We start from the raw sequence: 14,580 nt of genomic DNA, 5'->3' as shown, positions 1-14,580 counted from the left end.
CTATGTCCTGAATGGTATTGCCTAGATTTTCTTCTAGGGTTTTTATAGTTGTGGGTTTTACATTTAAGTCTTTAATCCATCTTGAGTTAATTTTTGTATAAGGTGTAAGGAAGGGGCCCAGTTTCAATTTTCTGCATATGGCTAGCCAGTTTTCCCAGCACCATTTATTAAATAGGGAATCCTCTCCCTATTGCTTGTTTTTGTGTCAGGTTTGTCAAAGATCAGATGGTTGTAGATGTGTGGTCTTATTTCTGAGATCACTATTCTGTTCCATTGGTCTATGTGTCTGTTTTTGTACCAGTACCATGCTGTTTTGGTTACTGTAGCCTCGTAGTATAGTTTGAAGTGAGGTAGCAGAGAAATACTTTTAACAATTTGACCAAATATTCCCTAATAAATTTGACTGTGTTTAAAAGGAAATGGAGTTTGTAAGAATGCATGAAGTAGCTTAGAGGAAAAAAAAAATCAGAAACTTATTGCTTTGCAGAATTCAAATAGTTTCTATATGAATACATGGATGAATGTCAAATAGGTTTAGTCCACACCTGTATGTTTACACATTTTTCATTTTATTTTATACAATTAGTTACTTCAAAACCTGGCCTGCTCTTTTCTTTTTCATTTGTGCCCTCAAATGCAACTTATTATTTAAAATATCAAATACCAGCAAAAGTTTCTTAAAATACAGAAAACAAGTGATTTATGTCTTTATTATTGAAAACAGTAAATATCTTCCTGCTTACACTATATTTATAATTATCTAAAATGTTAGGTCTCATGTTTTTTAATCCAATCTTCTAACGCCAATTTCAGTTATGAAACAAATACATAATATTAAAAACAGCATTCATTCTCCAGTACTTACTACCAAAAAATCAAAAAAGGAAAGATAGTTGGCTAATCCGTGGGATTGGGGAGGGGGGCTGACTTTATAACCTAAATGTAAAGGCATGGATACAAGGGGGAAAATGTGTAGAGATTGTTTGCCTTAATTTGATTTTAAAAATTCCTTTTTATTTTCTTTTTATATCCTACTAAAGTCCTTTTAAGACATCTAGATGAAAGTATTCAATACACTCAGCTTAGATAACACTATTATCCATAGCTGTAACAGTGCCTCTGACTAGACTTTTTAAACACACCCTTGCCATTCATTCCCTTCCCTCCCCTTCCACCCCCTCACTCCTACCAAAAGTAACCATTTAAAGAATTTTTAAGGTCACAGGAAAGAAAAAAGTGGAGAAGAGAGAATCTACAATTTAAATTTCATTGGGATTGACTTCCTTAAGCTACTACCACAATTTTTCTATTTTGCTTAACATACATGGAATATTCTATTTCCTACAATTTTTCTTATAACAAATATTGTAATCTACTTAAATTCAGAATCACTAAACATTAGACACTGATAAAATACACTCCATCTTGGGAATATCAACAAAATTCAGGTAGGAATAAAGGTGAATAAATTGTTAAAATTCTGGCCAAGCAAGGTGGCTCACACCTATAATCCCAGCACTTTGGAAGGCCGAGAGGGGAAGATCGCTTGAGCCCAGGAGTTCAAGACCAGCCTGGGCTAAATAGCAAGACACAGATCTTAAAAAATGCAGAAATTAGGGCCGGGTGCAGTGGCTCACGCCTGTAATCCCAGCACTTTGGGAGGCTGCAGTGGGCGGATCACGAGGTCAGGAGTTCGAGACCAGCCTGACCAACATGGTGAAACCCTGTCTCTACTAAAAATACAAAAATTAGCTGGGCATGGTGGTGTGCACCTGTAATCCCAGCTACTTAGGAGGCTGAGGCAGAAGAATCACTTGAACCCAGCAGGTGGAGGTTGCTGGGAATGGCTGAGATCGCGCCACTGCATTCTCCATTTCAAAAAAAAAAAAAAAAAAAAAATTAGCCAGGTATGATGGTGCATGCCTGCGGTCCCAGCTACTCAGGAGCCTAAGGTGCGAGGATCCTTGAGCCCAGGACAAGGCTGCAGTGAGCCATGATCATGTCACTTGCACTCCAGCCTGGGTGACACAGTGAGATCCTGTTGCAAAAATAAATAAAATAAAATAAAATAAACGTTACTATTTTATCTCTTCTCATCATTTATTAGCTATTATGTGTGTGTGTGCTTTCAAGTTTCTCCAACTAATAAATATACTGCCTCAACCATTTTACTAGTGGTTCAATACATACAAAATATTCACTTAAAAGGTACTAGGCTCTTCATTAAGAGTAAATTATTAAACTGGAAAAAAAGATACTTTTTTTTTTTTTTTTTGAGACAGAGTCTCATCCGTCACCCAGACTAGAGGGCAATGGTGCAATCTCGGCTCACTGCAACCTCCACCTCCTGGGTTCAAGTCATTCTCTTGCCTCAGCCTCCCAAGTAGCTGGAATTACAAGCATGCGCCACCACTCATGGCTAATTTTTTGTATATTTAGTAGAGAAGGGGTTTCGCCATGTTGGCCAAGCTCATCTCGAATTCCCGACTTCAGGTGATCCACCCGCCTCAGTCTTCCAAAGCGCAGGGATTACAGGAGTGAGCCACCATGCCCAGCCTAAAAGATGTCTTAAAAAGTAATAATTTGGTATCCCCTTTTCAGGTTCACAAAAAAAAACTTCAAAAGCTATGCTTCCTTTTCTTAACTTTGAATTTTTAAATAATTTTAGAGTAAAAAAGGTTATTTAAAAAACAGGTCAAAGATCCCCTGTTTACCCAGCTTCCCATAATTTAGCATCTACAATAATTGTGGTAAAGTTATCTAAATATTCAAATTTCATCAGTCATCCTAATAATGTTTTTTTGTTGTTGTTCTTGTCCAGGATCAATTCCAGAATCCTACATTGCATTTGGTTATCACATGTCCTTAGTTTCTTCCAATGTGTGGCACTTCTTGGGCATTTCTTCATCTTCCACACCCTCAATACTTTCAGGGAATACTGGCCAGTTATTTCATAAAATGTCCTTGAATTTGAGTCTATCTGATATTTGCTCCACTTAGGTTGATTTTTAGTTAAGAATACAAGAGATATCTCTTTCTCAATACATTGTATCAGGAGACACATGATGTTGACATGACCAATGATGTTAACTTTGATGATCTGGTTAGTTTGATATTACCAGTTTTCTTCACTATTAAGTATTGATTTTTTCCTTTATAGTTAATTAATTTTGTGGGGGAGATATTTTGAGACTATGCAAATATCCTGATGATACTGATCTATGATGATATTTTTCATCATACCTTCACCCACTAATTTTGGCATCCATTGATGATTCCTGCCTGTAACAATTGCTACTATGGTGTTTGCCTGCTGGTGATTTTCTATTTCCATCATTCCTTCATTTTCTAATTAGAATTCTGTAACAAAGAGGTGTCTCTTCTCCTGCTTTTATTTATTTATTCAACTACTTACTTATATCAGTATGGGCTCATGGATATTTTCTTCCCTAGGGGTTATAGTCCGTTACTGTCATGATTTGCTTCTCAAATTGTCCCAAATTTGGCCATTGGGACTCCCTTTTATATATACAGTCATTAGACTTCCTTCTGATTTTATTTTTTAAATTTCAATTGAAGAATATGAAGGCTAAGGCTAACCTTACTACTTCCATTATGACAAAAAAAAATGAAAAGGAAATACATATATCAAAATCTCCCAAATGTGGTATGCTATCACAACTCTTGCTCATCCAAGACCTTATGCTCTTTGCTCTATATTTATACGCATTATCACAGAACTTTCTCTTCATTGTCACTATTAAACCCATCTCACCTTTTACCACCAACCCCCCAATCCTCAGACATTATTGGTATTTTAGAAGCACAAGGCCAAACTATTCACTAACAACAACAGAAATTCATTTTAACCAAAAGATAATAAGCCTTAATGATGCTGCGCAGGGGGAGGGGAGTCAATCTCCAAAGGCCATATACTGTACGATTCCAATTAATAACATTTTTGAAATGACAAAGTTATAGAAATGGAACAGATTAGTGATCCCCAGAGGTGGGGTGGGGGAGTGACTGTGGCTATAAAAGTCCAACAAGAACCATTTGTGGTGCTGGAATTGCTTTGTTTCTTGATTGCACTGATGTCAATATCCTGATTGTGATATTACACTACAGTTTTATAAGCTATTACTAATGGGAGAAACCGGTTAAAGGGTACACACAGGATCTCTCCCCATTATTTCCTACAATTGTATGTGAATCTACATTTATCTCAAGCTAAAAAGTTTAAGAAAGATAATGATTCCACTGAAGACTGGTCATTAAAAAATAAAATACATTTTAAAAGATAATGAGTCTTAACTCTAGAATGAATTTTCAGGAGAAATCAGATAATCACCATAGTACCATAAACCTCTCAGATCCACTGACTGTTGGCTTCTAAGAAAGTTACTATCAGACCTCCCCAGAATGACCTAATGATTAATTCTCGTTCAGTGTTCTCTACCTTTCTTCTTCGTTTTTATGTTGGGTGAAAACAAATACCATGAGCTAGAGAAGAACAGAAAGGTGCCAAGGGGCAGATATTACACTGTGTCGGTTTGTCAACTAAACTGCAAATGGCAGCGAAATGTACATTTTTATTCACTTATTTTAATTCTAAAGCTCCACAGTCCATTATTTTCAACCTGTGGAAGGCAAGCAATGAGAAACAACAGCCAGAGGAAGACAAGTTTACTTCCAATGACAAAACAAAGTTCCTCTTCAAGTCACTGACACTAACTCTCCCAAAACACTTCTTACACATAATGGATATGAAAGCACAGAAGAGGTGGAGCCAGGACAACTTAAAATCCAAGGACCAAGCTGTTTCCTCCACAAAAACCAATAACCCCACCACCACCGCACCAAGGGTAAATTCTTTCACAGACTGGAGGAAAAAAGGAAACAGCTGAATACAGCAAGAAACACACGCTTCTTAAAATTCAGTAGGTAGTGGTGATTTTGCATGTGAAAACAAGGGTGGTTTTTTTTTTTCCTGAAAAGATAAAAATTCTAAAAGTCAAAATAATGTGGCAATAAACTTATTTTTCTTCCTACAATGACTAACATAATCACTTGAACATAGTTATAACTACATAAATACATAAATATATATATATTCTAGCTCTGATAAAGCTACAAGATCAATTATATGTACGACAAATTGCTTCTCCTAATTTACCAACATCAATTAATTTATCTAAACAAACAATGGTATAAAGGAGTAAAAAACTGTTCTCAAAGACTCAATGCCATCATTACATTGTGTCATCACAAGTCAATTTTGAGTTTTTATATAAATAAGTTCATTTTTGCCTGCTTAAATTCAGAAGTTCTCCAACTCTTCCAAATGATGAAATGCTTGGAAATCACATTATCATTACAGATTAAGAAATATATTTAGTACAACTACATGATGGTGTTTTGGGTTTTGTGTTTTTGAGACGGGGTTTCGCTCTTGTTACCCAGGCTGGAGTGCAATAGCACAATTTCGGCTCACTGCAACCTCGGCCTCCCGGGTTCAAGTGATTCTCCTGTCTCAGTCTCCCCGAGTAGCTGGGAATACAGGCACCTGGCTAATTTTTTGTATTTTTAGTAGAGACAGGGTTTCATTATGTTGGCCAGGCTGGTGTTGAACTCCTGACCTCAAGTGATCCACCCGCCTCAGCCTCCTAAAGTGCTAGGATTAGAGGCATGAGCCACAGCACCTGGCCTAGTTTAACTATATGATTAACCAGATATTTCAAACTAGATTCCCAGAATGTACATGTAGTAGAAGACATTAATGTTTAAGGGAAAAAAATAGTGTGAGAAATCTTAAAAATCAAGAAAACTATATTCAACAACTTGGATTTTTTCCTATGAACTATGAAATATCCATGATCATCCTGTGCCATAATTAGGCTGCACTGGTATGATTCAAACACAGCTTTAATATAATGAGATATAAAATGTGCACACATTCAGCCAGCCTGTCCAGCAGATTCTACTCCTGCAATATTTCTAATCCATCACCACTGCGTAATTCAGCTTCCCAGCCATCTCAAGCCAGGAAAATGAACATCAGTCTTTAACAGAACTCTTGGTCTCATCACTACCCTCACAAACCATGAGCTTCTAAATGCCAGTAATCATTCCTTATCCCCTCCTCAGTTCCCTGGTTCCCAGCACACTGAACAAAGAGCTGCACATGTTGTCTTACCAGGTGTGCTACTCATATGACAGTAGGTCAATCTGGAATACCACTTCATGTCCACTAGTTCACTGGTAGGTGAATTCTTACTCCCCTACAACTCAATACATATTCATCTAGGAAGTCCATATCCTCTTCAGTGCTGTCATAGGATAGCTGTTACAGCACTCATGAATTACAATCTACTTATAAGATAACAATAGATTAGTGAGTTACTTGAGGGACACACATTTCATCTTTGAATTCCCAAGGCCTGTTAAATAATAGAAATTGTATAAAATATGCTATAAAGAGGACTAACATTAGGCATTACACTAAATAATGTACTTTCACTTAATCCACAAAACCTCAGACAGCTATTATCCATTTTACCGACAAGGAAATTGTTACCAAAAATGGAGTGAAGAGAAGGAATACCCCATAAAATATGGATTATCAAGGACCAACGATTTTCAGTGGTTTCCATATCTCCTAAGTCTAAATCAAATTTACCTTTCTTTTAAATAGAAACGGGGCCTTGCTATGATGCCCAGGCTGGTCTTGAACACCTGGGCTTCAAGAGATCCTCCCACCTCAGCCTCCCAAAGTGCTGGGATTACAGGTATGTGTCACCACTCCTGGCCAAAGTTACTTCCATATAAAATTTACAAAGAAGGAATAATTTTTTTCTCATTAAGTTTTCATATGAATCAAGCAAAATCAGAGTTTTTATTTCTAGAAGGTTATCATATCATTATTTTGGATAGTCCATTTATATCTGAGGCGCATCCCATTATAATTTTATGCAACTTGAATTTCAAATTATCACCAATGGACCAGGTGCAGTGGTTCACACCTGTAATCCCAGCACTTTGGGAGGCTGAAGCAGGAGGATCACTTCTGCCCAGGACTTCATGACCAGTCTAGGCAACAAAGCGAGACCCTCATCTCTACAAAAAATTTTTTAAATTAGCCAGGCACAGTGACATAAGCCTGTAGACCCAGTTACTCGAGGCTGACGCAGGAGGATCATTTGAGCCTGGGAGACAGAGGCTGCAGTGAGCCCGGGCAACAAAGCAAGACCCTATTCCAAATATATATATCTCGCTCTCTTACCAAACATTGTCTATCGCCATACCATCCTGAAAGCACCCCATCTCATCAAATATCACCAAAGAAAGACCTTATTGTGATTCTTTAAATCATCCAAAATCTACCCAAATAAGTTTTTTTCAGGTCCAAAGTAAAATTTAAATGAAAAAATGCAGTGAATTTTCTTATGACGCAAACAATATTTTCTTTCAAAACTGAGCTTTAGAATAACACTGCATCCTTCCTTTCTTAAAAACAGTGAGATTAAATGATAGTGATAAGAAGTTATAACTAGTTTTGTTTTTATTTTATGTTCCTTCTTGAGAGAAAAACCTAGGTGGTCATCTTCTCCTTAAAAAAAAAAAGAAAGTTCTGTGAAATTCCAGCATTTGGGAATGACTGCGACTGCATTAAACCAGTATCTGCATAAAGCACTGCAGTTGGAGAGATTTTCATTTTGAACCTCAGCCAAGATATGCAAAGCTAATTATGGAACTGTTAATTACTAAATATTTAAAGGGTTATTTGAAGGCGACTAAGGTTCTATCAATATTGCAAGGAATGTTAATATTTTTATCATAAATTTAATTCCTCATTTGTTCAAAGTCACATACCAATAGAGTTTGAAGCTAATATTTCAGTTATAAATGTATTTCTGTACCAAGAAATTCACATGTCATTGTTATGAAATCTAACTGCTTGTGGCCAATCATTTCTTTATGAGACATGCTTTTTAAATGGCATACAGATAGTTTAGTTGTATTCTATGAACAAAAACTATCTGAGAAACAAATATTACTAGAGCCCCAAAATGGGCTAAAATATAATGAGAGTATAAGCTGACAAATATGAGTCTGCTTATAAGCAATGGTAAAAAGAAACTCAAATGGAAAATTTAACTATAACAGACACAATTCTTCCATTAGATTTGAAAGTTAAATATTTGTCAGAGATACTCTTTCATGCCGTTTCTCATAATTTACAGTTCTCTGAGCTAAAGTTATTTTTTTCAGCCCTCTCATTATGACTCACAATGAATTCTACCAAGTGACTTCGCAATGAATTAAGTCCTGTATTCTTTATAACACATCATTGGGTTAGTACCTATATCAAAAGTTGTAACAGCCCCAAAAAAAGTAAGATTATTAACTAGGAGGAGATGGGGTGGGGGTTATTTTACACATAACATTTTTAAAAGTAACTTTTACAGCTAGCTAAAAATGCATTACATTAGGTCTTTAAAGAGAGGAAACAATTTTGCAATAGATGTTTCACCTGAAAAACTGAAAATGGTATGCATTTAGACACTCTACAGAAGCAATTTCAAAGGGCCTGAACTCAACAAGTTAACAAAATGGTTTAGAAAAATCATTTTATTGTATAAGCCTTGGGGGATAAAAGCTGTTTGTAATTTATTTACATCTTTTACTTCACCAAATTGCCTTGGTGACCAAGCTTCTCATTTAAGTGATTAAAGACATAAACCCAAATGGTTAAATAAAGCAATTACTTAAGAGTCCTGTTTTTCAACAGAGGTGCACTGAAAAATATCAGTAGAATGTTTTCAGGGCTCATTATTTTCAAGGAAGTTTGTTATTTAGAATACAATGCCCCATTGACTAGAACTCAGCCAGGTTTCCAGACACACAATATGGGACACACATTGGATTAGAGTTTTCCTCCTCCTCTCACAATATCAGGTGAAATAGTGATAGTCTCTTGAAACTGAGTATGTATAACCTGGCTAAAACTTAGATGATAATTTTTTTGGTATTTCTCCTTACTATTCCCCCTCTCTAAAGATATAACTGAAATGTGTTTCCATTGTGCAGGTGGACATGAAAAGCTCCCAATTTATGAAAGTTCCTGGTACTCTTCCCACCCCCAGATTCTCTTCTAGCCAACTTCTTAGGTTACACCAATGACATCAGGATTACTTCTAGGCAATTGATTGACCTAAATACAAAACTATGCTTTCACGGAGCTTGGGAAATGAATGAGGCCAGCAAGACTTTAAAAAACAAACAGAAATGAACAGCAGGAAAAAAAATTACATATGTTCCCCAATTCTTTTCCTTTTGCCTATAACGAGAATCACGCAAACTCCTTTATCGAGTCTATCCTCAGAAACAGAAGGAAGCAAAACAGCAAAACTTTCCTAATTCCTGTCCTTCTGTTCATGATATCAAGCTTATTTAACATGGTTGCTTTTCTAATATTATAAAATTCGAACTCACAAACATTTATAAGACAAGGCTGTATGGAAAATCTTCCAGCGTTCCATTAACAAAGCATTCTTAACATAAAAAGTACCTTCTACAAAAACTTTTTTTTTTTATAACTTTTGAGTAAATTTCAAATTTTTATAAGATTACTCCTGGCCAGTCAGGTAAAGATGGAAAACGTTCACATTTCGAACAACTTTCTCTTGAAAACAAATAAACGTGGGGATTTGTAGTAATAACCAAACGAACATCAAAGTTAATAGAGCTGACACTTAGGAATGTTCGAAATGTTTGGTAGGTTTCCTTATGTTTACTTTTTCTATGGTTTGGTAGGGCAAACGTGCTGCCTTCCGACTGTCAATAAAGCTTTCATGTCGTGGGGTTAGTAGTAGCTGGCCCAGGCCAAGTTCTGTGTTGGGTCAGTTTTTACTCTATTCTACACAACTGGCAGGGGAATAGGAAAGTTTAACAGTTCATTTATTTGGCACAGTGGGCCCACAGTCACAGTGGAGGTTTTGTCTCTTCTAGTCTTGTTTGGTGACCCGCCCCCCAACCTGATAGTAGGTTTTAGTCATTGTTATTCTTCTAACTAATCAACCAAATGCACCACTTCCCCCCTCTCTAATTTCCACCAAAGGCCTCTGACATCATTTTCTGACCAGCCTTGCTAGGTTCTAATATTCTCAGCATGCATAATTTCACTTGGCACTTAAAACAATATTCTTGAAAGGAAATGAAATATCTCACTGAAATCTGCTTTTCCTTCACACTGAGACAGGGAATGTGCATTTTCAGATGCAGAAGACTGATCCAACTGACCATTTTAAAACAAATAGATGAGAAAGGCAGAGGAAAGGCAGCGTGTGCAACACCAAGAGAAGAACAAGATCAAAGCAGGACATTCCTTGTTGGGATAAAAATAGTCTTTTAGAATGGGAACTTTCTGGAGACAGATAAATTTTCTTGTAAAATTACAGCCATCTTCAACACGTTTGATAAATATGTGCAATCTATCCATGATCTCCCAGATGTGACAGCTCCATCAAGGAAAATGAAAAATCAAAAACGGTACCAGGTGCCACTCTTGGGGCTTGTCCAAAGGCAGTCAGGGGAAGAGTCTATTTTATTATGTTCTCCCCACAGTAAATAATAATCAACATCAGAGAAGGAGAGCATTTGGATTTGAACAGATGGCATCCAACATCTAACAAGCGAAGCAACACTTTCAAGCATTAGATCCTAAATGTCTGATGGTCCCAAGGATCAGGAGGGCTTATTTGTCTTAAGAGGGTTGGCAGGCAGGATCTCCTGTAGTCACCATCCCAACGCTTAGGAATATGCGTCATTATCCAGTCAGCAACTAAAGGGGGAGAAAATTAAGCTACCACATTTTTATAAAATTTCCCCCTCTCCAGTAAAACTTGAGACAACCAAATCCAACCCTATCAGCCGCTACAAGTAAGAGAAGAGTAAGCCTGCAGGTAAACAAATGTATAAAGGTTAACAAACTTATCTAATTTTGACAAGGTTGTGCAACACCAAAAGAATCCGCAGGGTGCCCTTCCCGAGGGTGTATTGGAACATGCCTGCTCTGCAGCTATGTCTGCAATTTAAACTAAAAGCACTAACTTAGCTATTCAATTTTTTTCCCTTCAATTGAAAGCAGTATCCTTTAAAAAACAAAAGCAAAACAGTAAACATACAAACACCTCAATGTTTTACTGAAGGTCAGCATGGATTTATCTTTAGCACAACCGTACAGGTTTCCTCCTATACCTTTCAAACACCACTGAACTCCAAGGGTCACTTGCAAGGGGAGGAACGGATCTGGAGTCAGAGGGAGCAAGAGTCGCTGGCCGAGGGGAGATGAGACTCCATCCCCTGAGATTCAGAGGCCACCGAGGGCGGCTGGGGAGAGGGAAAGCTAGAGAATTCACACATTCACACACATACACACACACACACTCTCTCTCTCTGTCTCTCCCTCTCTCTCTCTCTCTCTCTCTCTCGGCTGGGCAACACAGGGAAAGGTCAGCCATGGGGAGGGAAGAGTTAAGGAGCAGAATGTCAAGCAGAGGGAAAAATAAAACCAGGATAGGCGGAGTAGAAGACTCGGAGGTGGGATGCCTTTGGAAGTTGGGGGTCCTGATGCAAGAAGTGGGGTGCTCGGGGCGAACTGTCTCAGGAAGGAGGTGGGGGGACAGGGGAAGACGCAGCCTGCGAGGCAGAAATCCGGCCAAGTGCAGGCGGCCGCCGCGTTCTCACCTGGGGGGTCCTTTCGGGGGGATTCTTCATCACCGCCTGGCGGAAGCTGTTATCTACGTAGGACGCCATCTCCCCTCTGGGAGCGGGCCGGGGCCGCTCCGCACCTTGGCCGGCCTCCTCCCGGCCCAGCGCCGCTGCTGCCTCCGCCCTGCAGCGCCCGCCCGCCCGCGACTAATCAGCCAAACCGCGGCGGCGGCGGCGCGGGGCCCGCGGGGGGGCGGCTCCGCTGGGCCCGGCGGCCGGGAGCGCGGTACAGGCGCGAGGGGCTGGACACAGTCAGGAGGGTCGCGGCGCCCCTAGGCTGCCGTGCGATGCGGCCCGCAGGCGGAACTCCCCTTCCTCCTCCTCCTCCTCGCCGCTCCGCCGGCTTCCTCCGGCCCTGGCTCGACACGCCTCCCCTGCTCCACTCGGGGGACAGTGGCGGCTCCTCCTGGCCCCAGCGGGCCCGAGTTATTTTTAGGGAGGTACGAGTGGCAGTGGGGAGGGCTGTGAGCAGGCGGAGCCTCCTCCCCCACGGCGCTGAGGGTCGCCCCCTCCTCTCAGGGGCTTGCGCCGCCGCCCAGGGGTCTCCGAGAATCACTTGGATCTTCCGCGTCCCCAGTCCTCGGGCGCTTGGGCGCCTCGGCCGCCGGTCGGGAGGACGGACCGGGTGGGTCTGGCTCAGGTCCGGGCGCTGCGAAGCCCGATCGCCTCGGCCGCCGCTCCTGGTCTCTGTCTACTGGGCTCGGCCGTCCCTCCCGACTGCTGCTGCATCCCCTCGGGCCGCCCAGCCGCCGCCGCCGCCGCCTCTGCTGCTCGGGCCGCCGCTGTGGGCTCCGCCGCTGCCGCCGCCTCCCCCCATCAGCGCGCCCGGAGCGGAGCTGCCCCGGCGCCGGCGCCGCCGCGGCCAGAGCACCCGGCCCGGGCTGCAGCCCTCCGGCCCAGTCGCTCTCGGCAACTTTGTTCCTCGTCTGCGCGGGGCGGAGGAGGGGGAAGAGGGGGCCGCGGACAGCCCGGGTTCGGACTCCCGGCGCGGGCGTCCGAGGGCCGAAAGCCGAGCGCCGCGCACAGCCCCCTCGGAGAGAGTGTTTGGGAAGCGGCGATTCCCCTCCTCTTCCTCCGCCTCTTCCTCCTCCTGCGCCTTCTCCGGCCGCCGGAGCCGCTCCTCAGGGAGGAAGCGGCCTCCGGGGCTTGTTGCTTTGTGCTGCAACCATGGTGAGGAATGAGTGACAGTGTGGGGGCGAGTCGGCGGCCGCCGCATCATCGGGGGGCGGGGCAGCCCCGTCGCCCCGGTTCCGCCTCCCCGCTCCCCGCCAGCCAGCCGGCCGCGCCCTCGCGTCTGAGCGGTACCTTCGGCGGCGCCCAGGTGAGCAGCGCTCTGGCCGCAAGGGGGTCGCGGAGCTCTCGGCCGGGCTGTCGGGTCCCGCGCGCGGCCTGGACCCGAAGAGGGGGCGCAAGTCCTGGTGCCCCGGAGAGAAGCGCAGGGCTTTCCTCACGCAGTGTCCCCCACTGTCTCACGCCGCGCCCCCTCCCCACACCAGACGCGCCCTACTAGGGGACCCAGCTGCGTCGGTTCGCTGCTCCCCGCCCGCTCCTGGCGCCACGCCGCCGCCCAGGGGCTGAAAGCTAACCTTGGGCAAAAGACCGGCCCACCAGCCCGGGCTGTACTGGGCATTCTTTCTGAGCCCAAGAGTTGCGTCCGAGTTGCTTCTGTGGCGATAAATCCTCTTAGGATTTATTTTGCTTATTTGTAATTTGCTGCACCCTCCCCTGCTTTCCAAGCCCACTCTGGCACCTCAGACAGTAAAATGACCACGAAATTAGGCAGAGAGGTTTCAACACCAGACCCACTACCACCCCTAGACCAACAAACACTCCAGATTTAAAGTTGATCACTCCTTAGCGACAGACCAGGATGGCAAGTTCTGTGACGTAATCAGAAACATTTATTGGTAGGTCTGGCTTTGCCTTGGACAGAACAAGCCTCCTCTAGATGCTCAAATTTCCAAACCGGACCCACATGGTGCAGAAACAATACCTCTTCCTTCAAGATGTCACCGCTCCTGCTGATTCCCTCAGCTCCCCCCCACTCCTTGCCCCGGCCACGTAGAGGTGTGTTAAGGTCAGCCCAAGCATCGGGGACCACTCTGCTGTTCTGGTCCCAGGGATTTATTTTTGTTTGCCCCCACCCCCCACAAGTTCATATTTTGATATCTATAGAGACAATGAGCTTTGTGTATGAGCTACTGCGTTGAACTTTTATCAAATTTTCAAACATGCTTTTCAACATCTAGTTTAAACACTTGGAGTAGATTGTCAGCTAACATTTTGGGGTTCCTTAAGTCACCTGTGTGCACTAAACAGCTTGTGTGACTTCCTAGCAAAGGGACTGTCCCTGCCCAACCTTGTGAAAGGGAATCTGAGTTACAAATTGTATCTGTAGACCTTTTTATATTACTCTTGCTGGAACTGCTTCTCTATATTTCTCTTTCACCTCTTAGTTGAGCGCCAACATCAAATTCCCTATGACATAGGCCACTACCTTGAAAGCAAAGGAACATGAATAAGTGCCAATACAGCTCTGAAAAAAGGAGAGAGGCAGATAAAAGAATTCAAACCCAATGAAGTGAAAAAATATAACTGACATCTCCACCTGGTGTCTAATAGACATCTCAGAATTCACATGTGCAAACCAGGCTCCAGATCTCCTGTCTCAGACACCCACAGCCTTCCCCATGCTCTGTTAATCACATCTACACCATTCTCACTTCCTGGGTGAAAACTTTGACTTCCTTGACTCCTTTCTTTCTGTTATACCTCAAAAGTGTCAGTAAAAATCGTCAGCTCAACCTC

The 14,580-nt window shown here is 42.3% G+C and overlaps 1 protein-coding gene across 10 annotated transcripts in view; it reads right to left on the bottom strand.

The window, feature by feature from the left end:
• Positions 1-11,877, bottom strand: part of RAPGEF2 (Rap guanine nucleotide exchange factor 2) — a 253,188-nt gene extending 241,311 nt beyond the window's left edge. For all 10 annotated transcript variants that reach the window (XM_031010191.3, XM_031010192.3, XM_031010193.3 and 7 more), the window contains exon 1: positions 11,749-11,877. In XM_031010191.3, the coding sequence (XP_030866051.1) occupies positions 11,749-11,817 (69 nt within the window). In that variant the 5' untranslated portion in view covers positions 11,818-11,877. The remainder of the gene's footprint in view (positions 1-11,748) is intronic.
• Between the last annotated feature and the right edge of the window lie 2,703 nt (positions 11,878-14,580).

Source organism: Gorilla gorilla, chromosome 3, assembly GCF_029281585.2.
Source record: "Gorilla gorilla gorilla isolate KB3781 chromosome 3, NHGRI_mGorGor1-v2.1_pri, whole genome shotgun sequence".
Taxonomy (NCBI): Eukaryota; Metazoa; Chordata; class Mammalia; order Primates; family Hominidae; genus Gorilla; species Gorilla gorilla.
The sequence above is the reverse complement of the archived record's forward strand: the minus strand, read 5'-3'. Positions and strand labels throughout refer to the sequence as shown.